Source organism: Hyaena hyaena, unplaced genomic scaffold (genome assembly GCF_003009895.1).
Source record: "Hyaena hyaena isolate Hyena2069 unplaced genomic scaffold, ASM300989v1 scaffold_643, whole genome shotgun sequence".
NCBI classification, from domain to species: Eukaryota; Metazoa; Chordata; class Mammalia; order Carnivora; family Hyaenidae; genus Hyaena; species Hyaena hyaena.
In genome coordinates this window covers 664,593-690,062 of record NW_024081277.1, presented here as the reverse complement: position 1 = coordinate 690,062, position 25,470 = coordinate 664,593, and the positions used below count along the sequence as shown (strand labels likewise).

Below are 25,470 nucleotides of genomic sequence, written 5' to 3'. Positions count from 1 at the left end.
GTATCCTAAAGGTCTGAGGCCGAGCATAGAGCGGTTGCCTGATAATCTAAATTTTTTAAAACCTGTTTTTATCATAAGAATTCACTTAGGTTTTATATCCTACTACTTATTAAGTTCTCATATCAAAAACATATGCACCGAGAAGCTATGCAGTGTCAATCATGTGACTTTGGCTGTTTCCTGGCTCCCTAAAGCCCCTGGAGGCCTGCACCTCTGTTGGATGCTGCTGGCCACGCTTCCTGCCAGCAGAGTTCATGTTCTGGGAGGTCCAATAATAATCAGATGTTTTTCTCCAGCCACTGGCCAACCACTGCTCATCTTCCTGTCCCCCTTCTCCACCCCCAAATGTCTGACCCAGAGCAGGGATCCTACCTTGTCTTTTCCCCCTTTTCCTGTACGGGAATGTCAAAAAGAAGTTTTCAAAACCTTTTCTGATTCATACATTTTCTAAAGTTGCAGTGTTAAAATGCATTAACAATTTTTTTCTAAGGAAAGGTCTTTCAGGGGTCTCAGTTGTTTAAGTGATTCTAAGAGAAACATTTTAAAAAAATCTTGAGTATGTGTTGGCACCACTTGCCTTAATTGAAATAACTCAAAGGTGACTCATTGGTAGAGGAAAATTAATATCATTAACTTTAAGGAAAATTTGTTCAGATATATATGTTTAATTACACTTTTTAATGTAAAATTTGTTGATTTCAAGGTATTTTTGACAAATGCTGCAAATGTGTTTTTGCTGGAACCATGTGCTGAGGTTCCCATGCTCTTGAAAGAACAAGTTGATGCTTGTAAAGCTGTTTTGATTATTTTTCGGCGCATGATAATGGAGCTTACAATGAATAAAAAGACATGGTAAGTTTATTTCAAATTAATATTGTAAAACATATGTTTTTGTTTTTCAACATATAATTAAACTATTAAGGCCTCCATTTATTAAATGGCTTTACAAAATTAACAATAAGATGATAGTCTGTGTTTTGTAATAGTTTCTGTGAATCATGAAGAAGGTAAGTATCCAGTACTCTGATAGTTTCTTTACTTTTATGATTGGTTTTAAAAATATTCCTGAATTAAAAGTAGTCATATTACTTAATAGTAGATTTTTCCATTTTAAACTGTCATCAGACTGTTTTGTGGAGAAACAGTATAACTGGTGTTCTATAAAAATATTTTTTGTAAGCCTAGGAAAGGTTGTTAATTGCTCTGAAATGTTGTTAACTTATTTTTATTGCTTCAAATTTGAAGTTTTAAATTCACTTTGGAAAAACAATTATTTTAAATGACAAATTGTCAGAATGACTAAATAAATAGTGCAGTCAGAAATATAGAAAATGTGCTTATGTGAAGTGTTTTCATTTTCATCCTTTGTTTTTGTTTGGTGTCTGTGTCTTTATAATGTCCCCTAAAAGCAAACAGTGCCTTGGGTTTTTCCCAGGCCCTTGTCCCACAGTGAATGTATCACCCCAGCTGAGGAGGGATTTTCAAAGCCACTTTGTACTCCCTTTTCTTCTTGTCTCTTAGTTCTGGTTGTAAAATGCCTCTCCAACCTGCCCTTTGAGTGTTCCTCCCCTCCAGCCCTGCCCAGGAGCAGCCTGGCTGTTGTCAGCCTTACCGTCAGTGACCTTTGGCCTCTGTGCTGAGTCCACGGAGGCCACTGTAAACCAGCACTGGTGCCCACTTCTTTCATGGAAATCCTCAAGTGGGGTCCTATGACCAAGCCTGTGTGATGCTTTTTCTAGATGTCGTTGAGTCAGTGCCAGGGGGAATTCAGAAAGCTCTGTGCTGTTGGTGGACAGCATAGAAAGGAGACTGAGCTGGCAGGGGCATTTGGGGCTGTGGAGTCCAGTCTTTTCCTTTCTCAGGTGAGGGAAGGGTGGGCCTAGAGAAATCCCATCATCCAGAAAGTTCACTAATACAGAAACCACGAGATTCAAAATGATTATTTAAGGCATAACTTCCAGTGTCCTCTTTCTCAGACTTTTAAACACAGGACTGTTCACCAAGAAGCAGTTGTTAAAGCTGGAAATACTACTGTGATGAACAGTATGACTTAAACAAAGTTAAATGCTGTGTCAAGAGCATTGAGAGTAATGAAAAATGCTGGTATACTTTCAACAGAACCATCTGCTCCTCGATAGCACAGTTACAGCAATAGTATTTTTGATGGGGGTTTTTTCTTTGAAAACTATGAGTTTATTATATCTTAGTACCAGTAGTATTTTGATACTCTTGATAATCTTTTTTTGGTGGAAATTTCTGAGACAAAATTAAGCAATTCTTCTCTGATCTTTAACAATTCAGAAATTTCAAGGTTAAAGTATTTAAAAAACCCCAATTTATAGAAATAGATAAAAATACCAAAAAATAGTCAGTAGAACATAGAAAGAAGTGTGACCTGTTTTCCTAGCAGATTTCCTTATGTATCTTAGTGCCAGACAATCCCTGAATTCCCTTCCTCCCTTCTTTCATCCAGTAAATAACTACTAAGGTTCTGCCGTGAGGGTGTAGGGTGAACTGAACAGACAGGATTCCTGCCCTTGTGAGGTTTCTGGCCTCAGAGACTGAGAGACATAATGCACAAAGAAGAAATTTCATTGGTATTAAGCACTAAGAACAGTGAAGCTACCAAGAGGACAGGAGGGTAGGGAGTGTTTTTCTCCTGCTGTCTGGGAAGGCCTTTCTGAGCAGTGCCCTGAGGGAAGAGAGGGATGAGCCACTGGGAGGTCTGAGGGAAGAGCTCCCTCAAGAAGGAATAGCAGGTAACTAGTGTGGTGTGTTGTAGGCCAGTGCAGTGGAGCAGATGGAAGGAGAGGGAGGGTGGGGAGTATTTGCTGTGGGGGGAGGGAGGGTGCAGCCAGAGCCTAATTGTGGGGCCTTGCAGGCCGCAGGAGGGACCCTGGCTACCCTTCTGTGTGCACAAGAGGAAAACACAATCCAGTTTATGTATCCAGAAGATTTCTCTGACTTCCTCTGGAGGAGAGAATGCGGTGGGGCACAAAGCTTGTGGCCCTGGCTGCTGGCAGCTTAGACTAGGGCTGTAGCCAGGGAAGTGCTGAGAAGTGGAAGTGAGCAATGTTGTATGAATGGGTGACAGAACCACCTGTGTGAGAAGATGGGGACGAAGGAAGTGAGTCCTAAAGTGCTCAGGAAACCCTGTTCTTCAGAGCAGAACAGCACACACGCCTGATTTCAGGTGCTTCCAGGGAAGTTTTACACTCACGGAGAAGTTCTCCGTGAGGAGAGACCAAAAGTCAGTGTTTCACAAAATACAAAAAAACAAGCTCAAGTCATAACTGTTAGGAAATGTTTTTCCAAACTGGAGACAATTTTTTTCACCCTCATTTTCTTCCAGAAGACTCTACGTGGGAATTTCATGGCTTGCTAGGCTTTCATAGATTCAGAAATTAAATTAACCATGTGTCTTTTCGGTCATTGCTTTGGTCAGGTTTGCATTTTTTTGATAGCAGTTCCCATGACTGAGGTTTTATTTGAAAATTATGTCTCTTGTTCTCACCATGTTCATAGGATGGGTATGTAACCATTTGTATGGAAAGGATTGTTTTTTGTTGTCTTAAGCATCACCTAAATGTGAGCAGGCAGTTGACGCCGGGGCCTGTGACAGGGGCCTGGGTACCCTGAATGTGGTGAGGGTCATGCTGCCCCCAGCTCTGTACCATTTCTTCCTTTGTTCTCCTCTAAGCTGTCTACTCCACACACATGTGCCCAGATCTCCCATGGCTTGACAGCTCTTCTTATTCCATCCAGAACCCGTAGGCAGTGTACAGTAAGGCAAACAACTAGAGCAGAGTTCTGAATGGATACCAACAGATAACCCTGGATCGAAAACCAAATGGTCAGCTACAGATAAGGCAGGAAACCCTTGGAGTTCATTGTACCATGAGAAGCTTAATGAGATTCAGCATCATGTTAAGAGAAAATGCTGTCTCAATGTATGGAAGTATGAGAAAAGTATAGCTATGATTTGGAAATCTGATCATTTGACCTAGCCTAGATTACTTTGTCCAGTTCCTGATTTTATCACTAAAGAGCATGTAGACCAAGGAGAAAGTCATAAAGTGAGCAGATAATTAGTGTGTAAGAGCTCAAAGGAGAAGCTAAAAGGGGTGATTCCCCTCAGAATAAAAGCACCTCTTTATATACAAAAGATACAGTATTTTTGGTTTGTAGAGAATTGAAGAAAAGAAAAAGTGAACAAGCACTCTAATATGAAGGATGTAACTTAGCTGTGAGAAAGAAAAACACCTTTTGGTAGTTCTGAAGAACTTACTGCTGTTACCATAATTAGTGGTGTTATTTGGTGTCTTTAGTGCCCTGTGTTGCAGACTCAGCATCTTCTAGGGGCTAAGCTCTGTGCCTCATAGTGAACAACAGTGACCTTTCCAAACCCCCCTACTTGTGAGCTCCTCTGGAGTTCAGTCCTACTATAATACTGACTGCATATCTCCCCAGAATGAGGACCAGAGTGTCCATTTTATTTCCTACCACAAAGATAGATAGGGAGACCTCACAGCTTAAGTAAAATAATGGATGGGGAAATTAAAGGGTGTTGCATAAGTTCAAATGAGCATAGCTCTTCACTGAATACCTTTAACAAACTGGTGTAGTTGGAGAAACAGTCTTGCCTCCCTGTCTGAAGGGGATAAAATCAGGCTAGGATGATACCTGTTTTATCCTGCCTATTGATGTGGGCATAGGGCACATATTTTTAGAACTATTGTAACACAAGGTGATTTATTTTGATAAAATATGGTATTCATTTATATAATCAGCATTCAGATTATTAATACTTTTGAGTAATACATGATTACCAATGTTGCTAAATTTTAAGAGAATTTCTTGTACCTATAAATTAAAGTGCTTTGGAGATATAATTAATAATATGAGCTTTTATTTTGGGTGGCCCAGGGAACAGATGTTGCAAATACTACTCAGAATAACAGAAGCTGTCATGCAGAAGCCAAAGGATAAACAAATAAAGGACTTGTTTGCCCAGAGCTTGGCAGGGTTACTGTTTAGGGTAAGTCTTCTTTATTAAAACACTGCAAATGCAAGAAATGAATCCGATTTTATAGCAAAATAATTTTAATCATTGAGAATTTTAAGAGTAACATTAAACTAAATTTCTAGCAATTTTTCTTCTTTGTCTTGAAGATTATAATCTATTTTTTCACAATTAGAGCTAGGTTTCTTTCAGGCCTTCCCACCTGTCTGCTGTCTACTTCTTGTTTTGATTTGTTGAGATTGGTAGAAGTTAGGAAGATAACAAGAGCTGATGTCCTTGGTCGAGGGCCCAGGTAGTTTTGAGGAAGTAAAGGGTAAATGGAAGCATGGGAATGAGGATAAGGTCAGGGAGTGGTTCAGGCTAGACATAAAAATGTGAGAGCCATTGATATGTTGGGCTATGTGTTTAAAATCACAGGACTAGGTAGGATCACCATGGAGAGAATATGTGCCCTAGAAAGGAGAGGGCCATCCATCTCCATGATTGGTGGAGGAAAGGAGGCAGCCAAAGATGCTGAAAGAGGGTGGCCTTGGAGCTGGGAGGGAAACTAGCAGAGTATGTGTCTGGATGCCTGGAGATGAGTATTGGGTAAGAGAAGAATGACAGTTCATCATTAGTTTTGACAAGATATTGGTGGTTGTGAATGTACTAGGGGAATGGGGCCCACTTGGAGTGGATGGAGGAGAAAACGAGACCGGAGAAACAAAGGTAGCAAGTATAGTCAGGGCTTTGCAGAGGTGGAAGGGAGAATGAAAAGGGGAGCCAGCTGAGTGGGCAGCATGCGTGGAGGACAAGGCTTAAGGTGGGTGGTGTTAAAGTCTGTTTGCTTACCAGTGGGCATGGTCCAGTGAGGACAGCCTTAGGGGGAGAGAGAGGAGAACTACACAAGAGAAGTTCTGAATGAGGTGAACAGGGCTGGGCTGGCTGTAGGTGGGAGCAGAGAGCCAAGGAGATGGGTGTTTCTTAGATGTCACAGGGTGAAAAGGGTCAAGAATGTGAGTAGTCTGACATCACCCTGAGGGGAAGAGAAGAGGCCAACAGTGAACTGGTTGCATAGGAAGTAGGAGTTTTAAAGATCCTGAGGGCAGTAGACTTGCAACATTGCTTTAGAAAGCACTAGTGTTTATGGGATGCTCAGAATTTATGAAGCATTTCTGAAAGAGAACAACGTAAAAGGACTCAGGTGACGTTGTATATAAATAAAGGCATTCATACAATAGATGCGCCTGCTTTGAATAATTTGGTAGGAGATAGCATGGCAGATCATGAGCTGGAAGTGATGGATGCAGGGAGGAAAAGTCAACCTCCCTCCTCTGTTGACTTGAAGGTGGTTTTGGAGATGTATACAAAGAGCATATGTAGAATACAGGTAGGATATGGAGGTGAAGGTGACACACAGAGAAATCAGTTCTTTAAATAAAGTTATGTATTCCCATTGTAACACAGGAAAACCCAACTGTTTATATTAATTTTCAATAGTTTAATAGGATTGAATGATCTTGGCTTGATGAAAAATACATGAGAGGCTGCAGAAATAATTGGCATGTTCTCACTTGCCTTTGGAATGGTATAATCACTCTTACTCTGATTGCCTTGCCTAGTTAGTAGATGTATGAAGTGGTCTACCCATCCTTTATGTGTGTTCAACCTTGTCTCAAGTGTGGTGCTGACCACTTGCTTTGCTGCCCGTTCAGATGTACAAACACTCTGTTCACTTTGCTATACTCTCATGGAGAGTTTCACGGTCAGCACCTTCTTCTCAGTCTCCCAGTCCTGATGGGACAGGAGCTACCAAGTGATGTGGGCTGAAGCCAGGCTCAGGCTGGTGAGTGCTTGGGCCTCATTCCTTACCAGTTGCCTGGCCCTGCACCTATTGGTTGTGTTGGAATTGGAGCAAGAACTTGTCTGAATTAAACAAGAATCTATCATGGAGTTGTATTTTTTGTTTGATTAGTTTTGATTTGGGAGAAAAATCCTCCTTATTAATGGAGAATCTTGTCAGATCTTGAAAATTAGTTTTAAGTCCATGATTATTAATGATTTTGATGGCATCATTATGATTTTGGCCATGTTTATATGAATCAAGAAGAAGGCTTAAATTAAGAAGCAACCACAAAAGAGTGGAGAGGAGAGGAGATTTTTGGAGGTAGACAGAGTACTGAGCTCTGGTACTTCCTGGCTGTGTGGCCTTGAGCAAATCACTTCACCTTTCTGAGTCTTTTCCCCAATCTGTCACAGTCAGGAAGGGACCCGTTGCAGGGTTGTCCTAAGAATCAGAGTGGGTTCATCTGGGATTTATGATCATCTGGTGACCTCCCAAGCCCTTTTGTGGGATCCAAGGGAGGAGAAAAATGTGAAAGGTCTGGACAGCTCTACCAGGCAGTCAAGTGGGCATCATCTTAATTCCATTCTAAAATTAAATGTGCCATCAAATTATTATTTGTTCGCTCATGTAGACTGTCTACAATTGCCAGATGTTTGAGTTTTAAAAATTTGAATAAGGAAAGTTATTAAAGGGAACAGGAAATTTTGAGTGGCTATTATCTTTTTTCTTTTTTGAATTTTTCCTCTAACATCTAGTTTTTTCTTTATCAGTAGATAACTTGGGTTGGCACATTTTCTTCAAATGAGTTAGGTTTTGTGCTCGCTTTGGCAGCACATATACTAAAATTGGAACGATACAGAGAAGATTAGCATGGCCCCTGTGCAAGGATGACATGCAGATGAGTTAGGTTTTATTTAGATATTTACCGGATTTGCCAGAAATGATATTTTAACCTGTTATCAGTGCTAAATAGGTCCTTATGCTTGAAGCTTTCAAAGTATATCAGGAAACTTGGACTCTGCTCCTTCTAGTTGTAGTATTTAAAATTATATAGTCCCCTGAGTGTGGTGAGTCGAGAAATGTAGCATGTGGTTGGCCAGGAAATGTACATAAGAAAAGGAGTGGCTTATGAATGCATGTATTTTTTTATACAGCTTGTTTGTCAAGCTGTGTTTGATAAAGCATGAATTTTAGTGCTGGAGCAGCTTTGGAGATGCTCTTATTTAGCTGTTTACTTTTGATGAGAAAATGACTCCAGAAAAAGCCAAGTAAGTAGCCTAGTTCACAAATCAAGTTAGAGTCTGGAGCTCTCCCTTTCCCTCCTTCTCTTAGAGAAGAGTAACTTATTCAAAGGACACTCTGCCTTCCTGCGCAAAGGTGCCACCCCTTACCCACACACTATATGTGACTGTTTTGCTCTGGGTTCAAGTGTTGTCAGCGGTGACTTACGATGGGGATGATTCACCAGATCTGTGTACATGTTTGTGAGATTTGCTAAGATTTTTATAAGCTGTAGGAAGTCACTGTTCCGTGCTTGTTTTATAATTAAAGTGGAGCCAATGCAGGATTCCCAGCATAGGGTGTCTTTTACCACACAAAAACTCTGCTTTTAATCTGAAGCTAGTGCTATAACCAGACATGAGACTGAGTGCTGATAATATTGCCAGTTTCTCCTTTTTCCCCTTACTCTGCTAATATTATCTTTTTTAGCTATTATTTATTAATTTTATTGTGTATATGCACTTTATAATAATGTCCTCAAACTCGTTTTGAAGAAAAGAGTGTAAAATTGAATAAACAGAAGATGGCATTTTAATGATAATAAATAATACTTTAATATTAGAAATAATAAATGATAAAATTGTTTATTTTTTCTTTTGCACTGTTCTTGATCTAAAAAATTATCCATATTAGAATCTTATTTTACATATGAAAATTTAAAACTTTGTTTTCAATATAGTTAATGAGTTTAGCTCAACTCTCACATTTTTGCCCCTTTAAAGAGTGTGGTAAAGGGGCGCCTGGGTGGCTTAGTCGGTTAAGCGTCTGACTTTCGCTTGGGTCATGATCTCGCCGTTCGTGGGTTCGAGCCCCGCGTCGGGCTCTGTGCTGACTGCCAGCTCAGAGCCTGGAGCCTGTTTCAGTCTGTGACTCCCTCTCTCTCTGACCCTCCCCTGCTCACGCTGTCTCTCTCTCTCTCCTAGAAATAAATAAAACATTAAAAAAAAAATTTTAAAGAGTGTGGTAAACATGAATTGAAACATAGAGAACAGGTACATTGCATAAGGGGTCACTTTAAATATGATTTTTCAAGTGGTCAGAACAGGCCTACGTAATTACAGACTTTTCTACCTCTCAAAGCTTTCCTATGTGTATGTTAAAGAAAAATTTCTCTTTAGTTAAAAACCCAGCTCACCCCTATTCCATGCATAGGACAACCTATGGGGGGTCTAGCTGCATCTGGGGTGGGCAGAAATATTTGCAGGTTGGCATCTTAACAAGAACATTTAGCTCTGACAACAGATTGGGGAAGTTATGCAGACTTTGGATATAAAGATGCCCTCTAGTAAGATTAAGAAAGCCTTTGTGGCTCACCTGAAATGGACTTGTCACTTCTTTCAAGGGAGATGTATTTTGATTTGAATTTAAATGGTTTGGAATATTTGGGCAGAGGGAAAGAACTAGGCAACTTCAAGGTAGGGAGATATCCAGAATATATGCACATGCGTCTGGTAGGGTTGCCCATGTGACCACTTGTAGTGCTGTGGACCATAGGCTAGAGAAGAGACACAGAGAAATGAGTAGACACTTAAGGAAAGTGCTCTGATAAGGGAATGCAGACAGTGGTGAGAATGGATGCTACTTACTGGAGGTTGAGTGGGGTAGCAATTGGGGACACCTTGGAGGAAATAATGTCTATGTTGTGACCCAAAGAAGGAGTGGGAGTTAAAGAGGCAAAAAAAGAAAGGAAGAGAGGAAGAAAAGCTACATGCAAAGGCCAGGACCAGTTTGAGGAACTGGAAGGCTCTCAGTGCAAGAGCTGAATTCTTTTTGCTATCATGCCTGCAGGTGCCTGCAAGTAGAACTGTCTAGTACACAGATCAACAGGGTCAGGAAACCAGAGAGGTCTGGGCTGATCTTGGAGATTCAGAAAATTGTATAGGTGGTAACTAGAGCCACAAGAATGGAGACTAGAACCCTGGCAGAGGTGGGGTGGCATAGGAAGGGAGAAAGCCAGAGAAGTCGATTGGGGAGATGAGGAGGTATACATGCAGTGAGTGTGGAAACATTCTTCCAAGAAGTTTGGCTTTAAATGTTATATCTAGACGGAGGAATCTGAGGTCAAGGGAACTTTTTTATTTTTTGTTTCTAAGATGAGGTAGACTTGGAGCATGTTTGAATGCTGCTGGGGAAGAGCTTGGTTAGTAGGATAGATTGGAGATAAAGGAGAGGCAGGGTTCATGGAAACACAAAGACCAAGGAGGCAGTTCAGAGTAGAGATAGGAACAAGCAGAGAGGGCAGGAGCCTCTCAGAAGCTGGGCAAACACATGGGTCTCGTGGGTCTTGTTTAATGGTTTCTGTTTTCTCTTAAATCTGCAGTGAGTTCATTTGCTAGAAGCAGGAAGGAGTTGGTGGAGTTGGAGGTTTACATATTGAAGAGGATGCCAGAAGTAGCCATTGTAGAGAGTGAGAGAGAGCTGTCCAAGAAGCAGATAGTTGTAGTACTGAGACCTTTGTCTTCTCCCTGATTATAGCCAGGACCAGCTGCAGGCACTAAAGGGATTTTCAATCAGGAGCTTTGTTCATAATGATAACTAATTTCTCATTAGCTTAGGTCCTAGTTTCAGTTGATCAAATGAATTCTGAGAAACTAAAAAGAAAAACAAGATCACGTGCTTTTTATTATTTCAAAGTTCATTTTAGTAATAGTTATTTAAAATATTTTGTTAAAAATCCTTCTTCCAAATGAGGATGACTCAAGTCTGTTGTTGGCTGGTTGGTTTTAGACGCTCATGGTGGCATGGATCCGAGCAAACCTCTGTGTATACATTTCTCGAGAGCTCTGGGATGACTTTCTTGGTGTGCTGTCCTCCCTCACGGAATGGGAGGAGCTCATAACTGAGTGGGCCAACATTATGGACTCCTTGACAGCAGTGCTCGCGAGAACCGTTTATGGAGTTGAGATGACAAACCTACCTCTGGATAAATTAAGTGAACAAAAGGAAAAGAAGCAGCGAGGCAAAGGTACTTCTACTTTTACAGGGGAACACTGATGTCGGAGACTGGGGAGGAGTGTGTGTTAGTACATGGAGGCAATTAATGCATGGAATTCCACAATAAACTGAACCAACCATGCAGGCAGTATCTTTTCAATGGTGTTGCATTGTATTTCATAGCAACCTGACCTCTTTAGGATGGTGAAGGGGAGTAACAGTAGTAGCAATGATAATATAATAATGACTAGTGCTGTACACATTATCTCTCTTCACCCTCTTAGTAACCTCTGAGGTGGATACTATCATCCCCATGTCACAGACAGAAACTGAAGCACAGAGAGTCCACAGTGATGGGCTCATTCAAGGCCATGTAGCTAATGCATGGGAAAGCCAGAAATCAAAGCTAGGCAACCCATTTCAAGGCAATACCCTAGAAGGGCATATTCCACTGCCTACCTAGGTAAGGTGGAAAACTTCTGATTGATTCAAGTGGGAGTCCTTTTGGCTTTATTGTGTTTCTGGGTAAAAGTTGTTTTGAGACCTAGAGTCAGATCAAGGGTGAAAACATCAGTGGTGTTTTCTACTGGGGGTAACTATTTGTCTTCATTACTGTTTTAAGGCTGTGACATAGTCCTCGGGTTTATTCACTTGTACTCCAATTTATTATTTAAAGATTTTGAGGCAGTTCATAGAAGCACCTATAATATGATAGAAAAAATACACAAGAACACTGGGGCAAAATTAGAGGGAGTGGGGCAAAATTAGAGGAGCGGTTATAAATGTCAGAATGTGTGCTGGAGAGCCTCCTCTGCTTCCTGGGGAGGTAGGAGGGGGCAAGTTTGGATTTGACTCTGATCTTCACAGGGTTACAGCAGGGGATCACGGATCACAAAAGGTGAAAACAGTCCACAGCTTAAGTGATATATAGCTTCTCCTGGTCCTAAGACGTGAGAGGAATTTCCCCTCCAAAGCTTCACAAAGTGTACATTACTTGCTGTAGTAGACCACAGCCTCAACAATAGCCTTATTATAGATTATATGAGCTTTTGCTGGGTGACAGATCACCCCAAAACATAGCAGCTTAAAATAACAGCCAGTTGTTTAGATCATGATTTTATGAGTTGGCAGTTTGGGTTGGACTCAGTTGGGCAGTTCTGCTGAATTCAGTCGTGTGTTTGCAGTCAGTGAGGCTGTGAAATAATCATCTAGGCAGCTCTAGGGATTGGCCAGCTGTCAGCTGGGGCCATGGGAGGGACTTGGCCATATACCTTTCATCACCCAGCAGGCCAGCTCAGGCTTTTTGTGCAAGGACTTAGGGTTCCAGGAGCAGCAATGGGGCAAGCCCAGGTTTTTGAGTGCATTTCAAATTTTTGCTTGCTCAGTTTTGCTACCAAAAGTAAGTCATGTGATGAAGCCCAGAGTCACTGTGGGAGAGGACAACAAAAGATGTGGGTATAGGGAGGTGTGAGCCAATTAAGGTGATTACTTCACCATACAGTCATACAGTTAATGTGACTGATTCTTACATCTTCGTTGCAGTTTGTGGCTGTGTTTTATTTATAGGAAGGTGAACACTTTGAAAAACACTACTGATGGAATTATACAGAATGAATTTAATCATTTAATCAATGTCTATGGTAAATACTTCTGATTTCTCTTTTACATTGCTTTATTCTAAAAAATGGCTTTAAGTATTCACTAAGGAAATACTTGCCTTCTAAGTACTGGACTTGTGGAAACAAAATACACTCTCAGGAACCTGGGGGTGAAAACAGACCACAGATGGCAGCCACCAGCCATATCATAACCTGTGCAGAAATCTCTGCCTCATTCTCTTTGCCCCTGTATTTCTTTTGGAACCCTGGCTACTCATTTGAAATATTTGACCAGAGTAATATGAGAGGAAAGCAGAGAAGTTGGGTTACCAAGCTGCAGTATTTTATTGTTTTTGGAGCCTTGCTAAAATGGGATTTTGTATTATTCATAGATTTTCATTTGACTGTGATTAGAGTTTACAAGCATGAATTTCTCTAGGGAATTTGTGGAGAAGTTGGCATCTCTGGGATGGAGCGCTATTCTAAACCCAGGACCTCTAATTTTGTGGTTTATAAAAGTAGTTTTTGGAGTGACCTGGCAGCAGTGGCATAACTTCATTTGGTATTGTTCTTTTATTGAGAAAGTTTTCTTCACATTTTTTTTTTATATTGGAGTACTGTGAAGATATACTTGTTATGAGGCTGTTGGAGATGCTTGAGAAATACTTTGGCAAAAGGAATTTCTAGATTACTATTATGTGCAAACCATCTTATTGCAGTATAAGGAACTGGTACCTACTTTTGCAACGAGAGTCTGTCGATTATTTACAGTTGTATTTATGGAATTTTCTGAGCAACACAGGCTATGCAATGAATGATAATGACTTTTCTCGTCTTATCCTCTATCAGGCTGTGTTCTGGATTCTCAGAAAGGAACCACTGTTGGGAGATCCTTTTCTCTCAGCTGGCGGAGCCACCCAGATGTGACTGAGCCAATGAGATCTAGGAGTGCCACCACATCTGGGGCACCAGGAGTTGAGAAGGCAAGAAATATTGTTCGCCAAAAAGCAACTGGTAAATATTTATTTAAATTTTTCTTCTGTAAGGTCCAGTTGCTATCTCAAATGGGTTTATAGGAATAAAATGTTTTAAAAGTTTTAAAATTCCACTTAGAATGTAAATACATGACCTTGTATTAAATGAGATGTCTCCGTATCTTTTAATTGTCTGTTCTGGTTATGTTTCAAATCCATTTTTGATACTTATTTCTAAGTCCTTCATTGTGAAAAAGAGCTTGAGATGTTAATATTGAGTGAGATATTTGTGCAAAGGAGAGAAAATAGATGTTTTTGTTTGAACCTTAGGGGAAATAGATTCTTAGTAATCACACAGTTAGTTGCCTTATTGTTGTTGAACAGTAGTAATCCTAATGTGGTAACTGTTCCAACACAGGAAGAGAGAAAAATGCATTTAGTTTTCAGGACTGGAGGGAGACGTTTAAGTTTTGGGGTTCTTTGGGAAATTGAGCTTTATGTGCTTGTGGATGTTGTCCTCCTCACCTGTTAGAATTAGCAAGAACTTGACCAAGAATCCCCGGTTTTTTGGAGTTGTTTGCTACACTTTTAAAACCAAAAGAGAAACCTTTAAAAAAGTAAACTTATATCCAGTATTTAATAAGAACAAATAAAACCCCTTTCCTCCCGTGACTTTGAGGCTGTAAGTTAGGTTTAAAACAAATTTATCTGAGTTTCCCGTCATTTTTCACATCAGTACTACCACATTGTTTTAATCAATATTCAGTGTGTTAACTGCAGAAAGTCACAATATCCTCTGATCATAAATCAGAGTCATTTTCAGTCAACATATTTTACAGTGCTTAGTAAAGGCTTCATACAGATGGCTTAGAATCCTGTTAGAGCATTTAAGAAAATACATTATACCTTAACCCTAACTGTCTAATGCTTTTTGCCACAACATTTGTTGGTAGTTATCACCTTATGACATTCACCTCCTGTTCCTCTTCTCCTGCTCTCCTTCATCCTCTCCCGTGAGGAGAGACTCAGTTCTTGGTAACAGGCAACTTTGGGGAAGGCTTGCACACTGACTTCCTTAACATTTCAACTCCTAGAAACTCCTTTCTCTCGTCATTGGATCAGAGCAGAAGTTTGCAGCAAAATGTCATCATGCCTGAACTGCCCAGACCCCCTGCTACCCCTCACAGCCCTTGAACTGTAATGATAATAAAAGTGATCATTCAAAATACTGTGTAAAACTTCACTTTCACACTTTAATGAGCAGCCAACTATTGTATGTTGCATGTTCCATATTCCCCTACTTGGCCAAAACACAGCCACAGAAGAGATTGCATTTTAGTTTCTCAGCAGGTATTTTAGACCAACAATATGGAGGTGGCACCGGTACTGTTCTCGATAATCCTCAGTGCATTTATGCCAGTGAGCTTCTGTTTATCAGTGTTCTCAGGCGTCTGGAAACACATGGTATTGCAGCAGTAAGAACTCTTACAAAATCATGGAAGGGTCTTTGAGAATATGTTGCTTTAAAGTCATAAACCTGGCCTTTGTAGGATTAATTAAATTAAAAACACTCAAAACCATAACCTTTAAAAAAGATAACAGGGGGCGCCTGGGTGGCTTTTCAGTTAAGCCTCCGACTTTGGCTCAGGTGATGATCTCACGGTTCGTGGGTTCGAGCCCCGCGTCGGGCTCTGTGCTGACTGCCAGCTCGGAGCCTGGAGCCTATTTCAGATTCTGTATCTCCCTCTTTTTGTGACCTTCCCCGGCTCTCTCTCTCTTTCTCTCTCTCTTTCTCTCAGAAATAAATAAAGCATAAAAAAAAGTCTTAAAAAAATAAAAAAGATAACGGGATAAGAGCTATTGAGTTGGTTCAATCTATTATCTATGTGTATTTTGCAGTGCATATGTATTTCCTATTTTTTTTTACATTTTTATCCTTTTAGCTGCCTGTGAAAACAACAGTCTCTGAAGACTTTATTATATCATGCTGTTTTATAAAATTAATCTATATAGACTATTAGTGGTTTTACTCAGTTTTGTTATTTTTACATTGTGTTATAACTTGCCTTTCCATCTTTTAAAAAGGCTAGAATGCTTTCATGGTAGATGTTGATTGTGTGGAGGCTACCTTTTAATGAGAACAGCAGCTCACACAGTTTTTGCCACTTTTAGCATTAAGATGTTTATTATGGAAGACCCATTTGAAAGTGATTTTTTTTCCTAATCCCAGTATGAGAATAATTTAAGATTATTATATTATAGGGGCACCTGGGTGGCTCAGTCGGTTAAGTGACCAACTCTCGATTTTGGCTTATGTCATGATCTCACGGTTCTTGGTATTGAGCCCCGTGTCAGGCTTTGCACTGACAGTGTAGAGCCTGCTTGGGATTCTCTCTCTCCATATCTCTGCCCCTCCCCCCCTCAGAGTAAATAAATAAATATTAAAGGAAAATAATATAATATAATATAGTATAATAATAACTTGCTCCAATGACTATACTTAATCTAGATTAAGAAAATTATTGAGAAAATGTAGTGATGGTAGAAAGACAGAAATAATAGCAATTGCAGAGTAGAGAAATAACAATTTAACAGAGAAGGAAGTAGTTTTCAACTTAGAAGGAACTCACAAGGAGAGTCTTAAAGAATTATAAAGTAGGGGTGCCTGGGTGGGTCAGTCGGTTAAGTGTCTCACTTTGGCTCAGGTCATGATCTCGCATTAAGTGTCTGACTTTGGCTCAGGTCATGATCTCGCAGTTCGTGGGTTCAAGCCCCGCGTTGGGCCCTGTGCTAACAGCCAGCTCAGAGCCTGGAGCCTGTTTCAGATTCTGTGTGTGTCTCTTTCTCTGATCCTCCTCTACTCACTCTCTCTCTCTCTCTCTCTCTCTCTCTCAGAAATAAATAAAACATTAAAAATTAAAAAAAAAAGAATTATAAAGGAAAACTTTGTTCCTGAGTGTGAATGATGTGGAAATTTTAGATGTCTAAAATGAGTGATTAAAGCAAGTCAGTTTCCACACAAAATAATTACTATAATTATAATATAATTATGTTTTATTATTTCTAAAATATCTAGCGATCAGTTTTGGAAAAATACACATTTGATTTATAAAAAGAAAGCTCTTTCAAATGCCCTCTGACGTTGAGAGATGACCATATCTTTTAGGAAATTTGAAGTAAGTCATTTTGACATTCACGTGGAAGTCATTTTAAGTATCATCTTTACCCATTTGTGAAATGTACTGTAATGACATTGCAGGTAGTCCCTGTGGATTCCCTGTGGGAATCAGACCTGGGAATTCTGACAGCCAGAGGAGGGAGTGGAGGGGTGAGGGTGGGGGGTGGGAGGGGGCGTAGCAAAGAAGTAAAAGTTTGTTTCACCCTCTGTAAATGTGTCATTACCATTTGTACTTACTTCTATTCTGTAAATGTGAAATAAAATCACATAAAAATAATAAAATAACAAGTCAACCATTATATTTTAGTTTTAAGGATAAAACTGATCTTAATCATGGTGGTTTCGTATATATGAGGCATATTCTCTTCCTGTGTTTATCTGTTTTCTCAAATGGTCATTTAAATAGCACTCTGTAGAAAACTTGAGAACATCATAAAGCTCGTATTAAGAAATTATGGATTTAACAAGCACAAAATATGATATGAAATGATGGGGTTCATGGAGATTTTTGCTTTCTCCGACAAATATCAAATCTTTTAAAATGTTCAACTTGACTTTCATGTGTCTCTGTTCTTTAGGATATTTAATTTACTAAGTGATTTGCTTTTGAATATAGTCAGCTCTCAGTAAACCAATTTTTAAATTATTTATAGAACAGTTTTAATCTTGGGCTAGATTTTTCCCTCTCTCCCCATTGTCTTTTCATGTGTGTGTCCTTTAGGAAGGGAAAATGGATTATCGTGTCTGCCCCAATAAAGAACCCAAATGTGAGTCTGATACAAAGTGATATACAATGTGAGTGTTGATTCTCCCATGTCCTCAGAATGACTGAAGGTTGGCTGTATTTAGAGACTATAGTTAAATAGTCTGCTTTGTACTGACTTCTTTTAAAGTTTAAAATGACTTTTAAATTTGAAAGAAAGCTCACAAAAATATCAACAGTTAAAAAAAAAAAAGAAAAGTAAAAGATCCTGATGTGCTTCTGATATAATTATTACTTTATCTCTCTTGGAAGCTAAGCGAAGCCAGTCTATCAGCAACTGTGTCCACCTCTCTGAGGCTTTGCCTGCCACTAAAAGCGTCCCGCTCCTCCTTCACACCGTGAGCGCTCTCTTACCTGGTCTCTCTTACTCCTCTTGCTCTCACAAGCTGTCAGGTACTGTAACGCTGTCTCCTGTGTCCGTCAGTGTCCCCGGGCTTCCCCTGCTTGCCTCTGGGCCTTGCTGCCTTTGTTAATATCCCCATACTATGCATGCGTGCCTGGCCATTGCACTTTGCATTTATTTTCACTATTAATAATTGTTTTTATGTAGTTAAATGTTTGGTAGCAATTAGACAGTCAAGACAGATTTCTGTGACACCATTGGTCTTTGCTCTAGGGCTTTTTGGCCCTGAGTTTCCACCAGTGATGGGTGCCTTCTATACAATGCCTGCAGAACAAAAGTTTTGAGCATATCAAGGTTAGGACGCTTGCTGTACATCCCCCAAAATGGATAAATGGGAAAAATCATGTAGGCAAGATCTCCTTGGAATTAATAAATCATAATCATGTGTAAAGTGATTATGTTTATGGAGAGTCACACTGATTATTAAGATTTGAGTAAAAAAAAAAAAAAAAGATGCTTAAAAAGTGCTAATTTTCAAAACAAGGAAACATTGTCCTTGTGCCCCAGCCAGTTAAAACTAAGTTCACCCACGTGTGGTTTGTACACAGTGTATTTTCTGGATTATTAAGACATTATCGCATCAAAAATGGTGATTTTTTTGGCATTGACCCCTCAACTAAAGGGTTTACTTTGCTCCACAGTGAATAATTAGGCCTATGTCCAGTTACTGTTAAAAGACTCTAAAATGAACTGACTTTTCATGCTAAGAGGGATATGTTTTCATGTTCTTACTTTCAGAAAGATGGCATTGTAAATCAGTATTTATTTACTAGCGGAGATAGCCTAAGTGTGGCTTTCTATAGCAGTAAATCTTGCCATACTGTATGATGTATGTACTGTAGCAAAGCATAATTAAATCTTATTTCCCCTCATGAGCATGTAAGATATTATATTATTTAATTCACAGAATATGAGGGAAGAAATTTGTTTCATTGAGACTAAGGATTACATTTCTTAGAAAATACTTTTCTCTAGTAAATACCAAAGGTGAAAAACAGTAAGAATGGTAAAATGGTCCCCAGTCACTTAAATTACTGATGAGCATTAACTACTTGATAATCTGGTTTTCAGAAAAGTACTACTGCCTAGAGATGATTAATAAAGTATCTAAAATAGTTTTGTTTTCTATTTGGCTGATATATGGCTAATACATACCCAAAAGGTGTTCTTTTCATGGTGAAAAGTTTTTGTTTTTCACAGTCCAGTTTTTCCCCCATATTGTTTTCTTTGATCAAGGTTTCTACTAGTTTGTCAAGAATATGTTCTCATAAAAATCTATTTCTGTTGATAATCTCATTTTAGAAACCTTTTTCTTATTCACTATTTTAGCTTACTCAAATTCTTGATTCTCATATATATGTACCCAGTTCCAACAGAAGTTACATATGATTTAGAACATGTGGATCTCAACTAGGGATGATACTTCCCCCAGGAAGCGTTTGGTCGTCACAGCTGGGCAGTGCCTAAACACAAGCCCCTACTGGGATGCTGCTGAACACCCAACAGTGGCTGCACAGGACAGCCCCTACTATGAAGAATCATTGGACTCAAAAAATCAATAGTGTTGAGCTTGAGAGATCCTGATTTGAGGTGAAGCAAAGCAGGCCGTGCCAAGTCAGTATTTTCCTGCTTTTGCCATCTTTATTCCTGGTTTTATAGCATGAGGGGTTAGTGGCTTTGAGAACAGTCTGCTGTCCCCTGTGTTTTATGTGACAGCTACAGTAGCGAGCTCCTCCTTAGTCTGATGCCATTTGCCTTTGGGACTGTCCTATCAAGAGACAGGCCAGGAGCAGTGCATATCAATCCTGTTTTAGATTGTACATTCTCACTGGTTGGCACACTAGAGTATTAAATTTGTGTACCAATTTAAATCCTAGTGTGTTGGCATATCTTGCTCACCTTTTGCTAAGTTTAGATATAAGTGGATGTATATCCATCTATACATAGTATGCAGAAACTTTTAATGTTGACTTTCTGGCCATAAGGTCTTTACTATAAAAATGATTGCTAATTTTGTTTTCATTTGTTAACATTTCTTATTTTTGTTTCTTGTCCATATGAGTATTAAAAATGCCAAAATTGCTTTAATAATCTAAATAATAGAGAACTACTTACTTTCAGCCACCATTATATTTATTCTGGTCCCTTTGGAACTCTTTATTTGGTGGCAGCAGATTTGGGGTAAAGTAATAACCACCTGTATCCCGTTTATATGAATAGCTACATAAACACACATTGGAAGTAGAACTTGTAGTTTCGGTGATTTTCCTTCTTCTCCTCTGTGGGAACAATGCTTTCCAGCTGTTTTGCAATTTTAACTGCTTTTATGCTAGGATGTTTATCAGTCTGTAGTGTTTATAGGCCATACCAATGACAGATTTTATTTTTCTTTTAGGGCCATTGTAACAGTAGTTATTAGAGGATCAGTAATCTTCCCTCATTCTAAAAGAGACTTAATGGTGCCAAACTGAAAGCCTTGTTTAGCTGCTTCTGCCTCTGGTTGTCAGGCTTGCAGGTAGCACCCAGTTTGAGGAAGTGCTTATTGTCAGGGTCTGGGCTGGTTCACCTGTGGACCTCATAAGACACCTCAAGATGTTGAGTTGACTTCTATCTCTTGTGCTTTTTAATAGGCTCAGGTTGGTCCCATGCACAATGCTTTTAAAATGAAATTACACTATTCATTTTGCTTTTGCAACTGTGTATGAGGGATAAATGGAACCCAGAATTTTGGTAATTAAAGAATGAGCCTCACTTCATTTAATAAGATTGATTAAGAAAGCCATAGATTAAAGACTGCGTGAAATTGCTTTGAAAAGTAGTCAGATGTCTGGAATAAATAGAAGTTTCTAAAGACTTTGCATACTTAATTTAATTTAGTCATGTGGATTTTTCTCTCAGTGGGAAAAAAATGAAGTAATTCTAATTTGATCATTTTCCTGGTGTTTTGAGTGGAGCCTTAGAAAGCAATGATTTTGTAATGGTACTGTGTAACTTACACTATCAAGAAGCTAGAAGGTTAGAACTTTTAAAATTTGAGTTTCTAGGGTAGAAATGCTTCAGAGAAAGTGAATGATTTGGTGAATCTGAGATAGAATTTAGCTCTTTGAAGTGATTTGAACAAATTGTGTGGTACTCAAAACAGAAAATGCATTAGACCTACCAGAATTTATGATGTAATTTTTATATAACTTAAATTGTTCATTTTCTGTTTTGAGTATCACATAATCCTGTATCTTGATATTTGTACCTCAGTGTTGAATGGTCTTCACTTGTTACAAAAGAGCAACTGCTACAGCAGTCACTGGAATGTAACAGCTTTGACATTTGTCACTCTTTCTTAACAAATAAAAAGCCAGCAGAGGGAGCTCAAGAACTGTTTAAGAAGAAAAAATATCAAGAAAATGTTTTTCGTATTCATTTGTTCATTTATGCAAGGCATATGTTGACTTTATACTGAGTATAAAGTGTGAGAAAAGGCCAAGAACTGTACATTTACAAATTGGGAAATTGGGTTTTAATTGTGAGATAAGGAGAATTTAAAATTCTTTGTCCACACTAGATCACTTAACAGTCAACTATAGGAGTAGCTCAGGGAACCATTAGCACAGCAGTCCTAACAGCACGTTTGGCATTATGATTTTCCCCTTCCTTTCCACCCTCATCATGGATGCTCCCATCCTTGCCACTTCCGGTGAGTTCTGTGGGCTTGGATCTTCTCCATCTGAAAAGTCCCAACCAACAGTTTTACAAAAACAAAGCCTTAAAGCTGCATTAGGCCAGCCTGTTGGGAAGGCACACCAGCTGGTGATGGCAGGCTCTTCGTCCGTCTGTTGTGTTGAGGACCAGTGGGGACACTCGAATTTGGAAACCATGGTGCTGTGGCTGTACCGTATCCCACCAGATGGCGATGTTCTTTATCTTTAAAAAGATGCTGCCAGTGTTGGCCTGGCTTTTATTTGTTTCTGTTCCTAGCCCAGAAACCAACATCTACCAGATTTTGGCATCAAGTTTAAATAAACCAGCTCTTTCTGTCCATAAAAACTGGCACTTGTCGATCATTTTTAGAGCATTAGGAAGCTCTTGGGCTCCCTCTACTGATATTAGATTAACAAGTAGGTTCATTAACAACGATAAACATTTCCCAGAAGGTTTCAGTGTCTTGCATAATTAGAATAAACAATGAAGGAAGGCAGCAAGGAGGGGCTGGTCTCATGGTATCATCTGACTTCTGTTGCCTAATGCTGAAGAGCCTAGAAGCAGACCTCTGAAAAGGGTGTCGGCTATGCTTGCAGATGTGTGGGGAGATCACAAGTATGTACACATATCTGTGTCTCTCTGTGGGAAAATGAACAGTTCTTGGCTATTTAAGAGAAGAGAAAGGCAAAGACAGCATGGAAAAGATGTGGCTTTAATGGGTCTGTGTGCTCTTGCTACCTTGACTGTCCTTTGCTCGTGCCCTACGTTCAGCTTCCCATCAGTGTCTGAATTTAGACTGTGGCCCAGTATTCTGAATTATAAATGAAGGATCACACAAATTTCATAGTTTTAAAGTCTCATAATGTGTATCAGTGTACTTTAAAATGAAATTTTTGTTTGGATATTAAAAATAAAGCAGCAGCCTTCTCTTGAAGTCCTGTGTGTTATGTGTGTAGAGTAATACATACATACAACTTGTTGGTTAGAGAGAGCCATCACTTTGGCTGGTCTTTGGAGTAAAGGGTTATACTGAGGTTGGTATAGGGGTAGCGAGCTTCATTTCAGGTGAGGAAGTGGGTGACATTGCCAGGTAAGATAATACAGGCTGAATTTTTATCTGTTTCTTCTTAGAAAGAATGAAACTTGAGCTAATTAAAATTTTTAGAAAATATGTTATAGCTATATAGATATAAAGTTTCATGACTCTCTGAGTGAGTGTGGAGTCTGCTGAGGGACCACATGGCAAGTCTTGTAGGAGGTGTGTCCAGGCACCACGGGAGGGAGGGAGGCAAGAACTGATCTGAGGGTAGCATGGAGGAGTGAACTGCAGAAAGGAGAGAGTAGCAGATGCAGGTGGGCTAGGATTGCTGGGGACTGAAGTGAGTGAGGGCTCCTGTGGGGGCTCAAGTCTGCAGGGTGATGTCAGGGGGAAGCCCTGCGTTCACTATGAGGAGTCTGGGCTTGACTGTACAATGATGGGGGCCCTCAGCAGAAGAAAAGTGGTGCAGGCAGATCTTGATTTTAGAGGGACCTCTCTGGAGCCACATAAAGAATAGGGAACTCATTCTCTAGGAGAATATAGTTTGTCATAATACCAGCTGAGATTATCCAGTGGTCAGTACTCAACTAAGTTTCTTTATAACAATTATGTATTGATTCTCTAAAAATACCAGTGGATCATTTTTGTACTTTAGTGATTAATTCACATTGCATTTGGTGGTATAAGCTATTAAATAATTGTAGTATTTTATTTTGGACAGTTGTGCATTTATCTGTTGAAAGGAATGATAGAGTTGAAATTCCCATTTCTTTTTATCTTCCTATAAGAGTGTGTGTGTGTGTGTGTGTGTGTGTGTGTGTGTGACTTTCTATTCTTCTCAAGTGTAAATTACCTATTTTGTGTATCTCCTGGTTGCATGCCCATCCCTGAAATTCCAAGTGGTTTTCACAGTTCTCCACCATTTCTGCAGCTTCTTCTCTTGTTTTTTTTTTTTTCTTTCTTCATTTTGAAAACTAAAATGCTTTGCAGAACTTAAAACATATTCTTGGAGTGGAATGTTACTTGTTAACAAGTGTAGAAAGAAAATTTTAGGATGTAAATGCAGATTATCTTATCATCTAATTTTTGTGTGTGTTGGGGGGTAGTATCCGAGAGTACATTTTTAGAATCAGTTTGTTCAAGTGGTGAAATTATTTAAAAAAAATCTTTGAATCCATCTCTGTATGTTTTGTGTTAATGCCCACAGAAGTAGAAGAATGTCAGCAGTCAGAAAATGCACCTGCCGTTGAATCTGGCTGCTTGGGGCCAGAGCAGCACATCATTCGAAGTAGCAGCACACCTGATGTCACTGAGCCGCTGCACCCAGATTCCTCTCAGGGTATGGAGTAGCTGCAGTGGTTAACACAAGACTGTGGATCCTGGCTGGGAAAGAGCTGCACGCCGTATAGCTTTCTGCATTTATTCTAACCCCACTCAATTTATTTCAAAAGAACTTGCTTTTTAAGTTGATAGCAAGGATGTGATTTTTGGCAATGAAATATTTTCACTGTTTAATACACTTATATAAAATTATGTATACTTAGGTGCACCTCTTTTTTAATGTTTATTTATTTTTTGAGAGAGAGAGAGAGAACGAACACAAGCGGGGGAGGGGTAATAGAGCAAGAGGGAGACAGAATCTGAAGCAGACTCCAGGCTCTGAGTCGCTAATGCAGAGCCCGATGCAGGGCTCAAACCCACAAACTGTGAGATTGTGACCTGAGCTGAAGTCAGACGCTTAACCCACTGAGCCACCCAGGCACCTCTAGGTGCACCTTTTTTAAGAGTAGCCTGTTTGAGGACTAGAGAGAGGTCCAGTGGGGGCTGGATTGGGGGGGAGCAGAGAATGCTACACCACAGGGTCAGGGAGAGAAGCAGAGTTAGGTAGGAGGCAGGGTAAGAGCATGCACGAAAGGGCCTTGTGAGGAGAGCCATAAAACTTGACAGTGAGAATGGAGGGCTGGCTGGACTTGTGAAAAACTTTATTAGCAGCCTGTGGACTCTGCTGAGGCTGAAAATAAGCACTGCTGATGGCATCCATCTACCCAGTGTCTCCGACACCTTCCAGCAAAGTAAAGAGGCAGGTGGTCAGACCTGTAAACAATGAATGATGTGTTTTACAGGGAAAGCATATGTTTCACTTGTGTCTGGTGGCAGTGAACATGCTTATTATTTAGTTTCAGTTTCATCAGTTGAGTAAGAAATAAATCAACTTGTTTATCAACAGGTTATCTTATAGCTTCATCGAAAGAGTAGGGAAGTATTCCCTCTTAGAAATTTTCTTGAAATAAGAAGATACACTAAGAAATAATTTGAGAAATATATTATCTGAAGGATTTTCTATTCTCTTAAAGGTTTGGTGTAGGACTGTTGTTACTTTTTTTTCTCCTTAAATAACTGGTAGAATTCACCAGTTTCCAGGAGTTTTCCTCTAGAAAGATTTCAAAAAAACCATTCACATTTTTAAATCATTTTAAGACTATTAAGTTTTCCTTTTCCAGTTTTGATTCAGATGATTTGTGGTTTTCCAGGAATTTATTCAATTCATATAGTGTTTTTCTAATTTATTGGCCCCAGATTATTCATAAAATCCTCTTCTGATCATTTATTGTTTATAGGCTATGTGATGTCCCCCCCTTTTTTTTAAATCACTGATACTGATAAGTTTGTGATTTCTTTCTTCAGTCTTTATTGTTGAGCAATACTGAACTACCTTACTGCTCTATTTTCCTGTCAGCTCACCTGGCAAACTCAGG

General features: G+C 39.5%; 1 protein-coding gene and 1 non-coding gene across 5 annotated transcripts in view; both read left to right on the top strand.

Annotated features, from left to right (window-relative positions):
* The window catches only part of RALGAPA2 (Ral GTPase activating protein catalytic subunit alpha 2), a 330,682-nt gene that overhangs the window by 112,565 nt on the left and 192,647 nt on the right, over positions 1-25,470 (top strand). For all 4 annotated transcript variants that reach the window (XM_039216611.1, XM_039216612.1, XM_039216610.1 and 1 more), the window contains exons 13-17: positions 704-852; positions 4,927-5,038; positions 10,857-11,094; positions 13,511-13,675; positions 23,922-24,053. In XM_039216611.1, the coding sequence (XP_039072542.1) occupies positions 704-852; positions 4,927-5,038; positions 10,857-11,094; positions 13,511-13,675; positions 23,922-24,053 (796 nt within the window). The remainder of the gene's footprint in view (positions 1-703; positions 853-4,926; positions 5,039-10,856; positions 11,095-13,510; positions 13,676-23,921; positions 24,054-25,470) is intronic.
* On the top strand, positions 7,664-7,770 carry LOC120219754. The gene has a single exon (XR_005525382.1). It is a non-coding gene; the product is annotated as a U6 spliceosomal RNA (small nuclear RNA).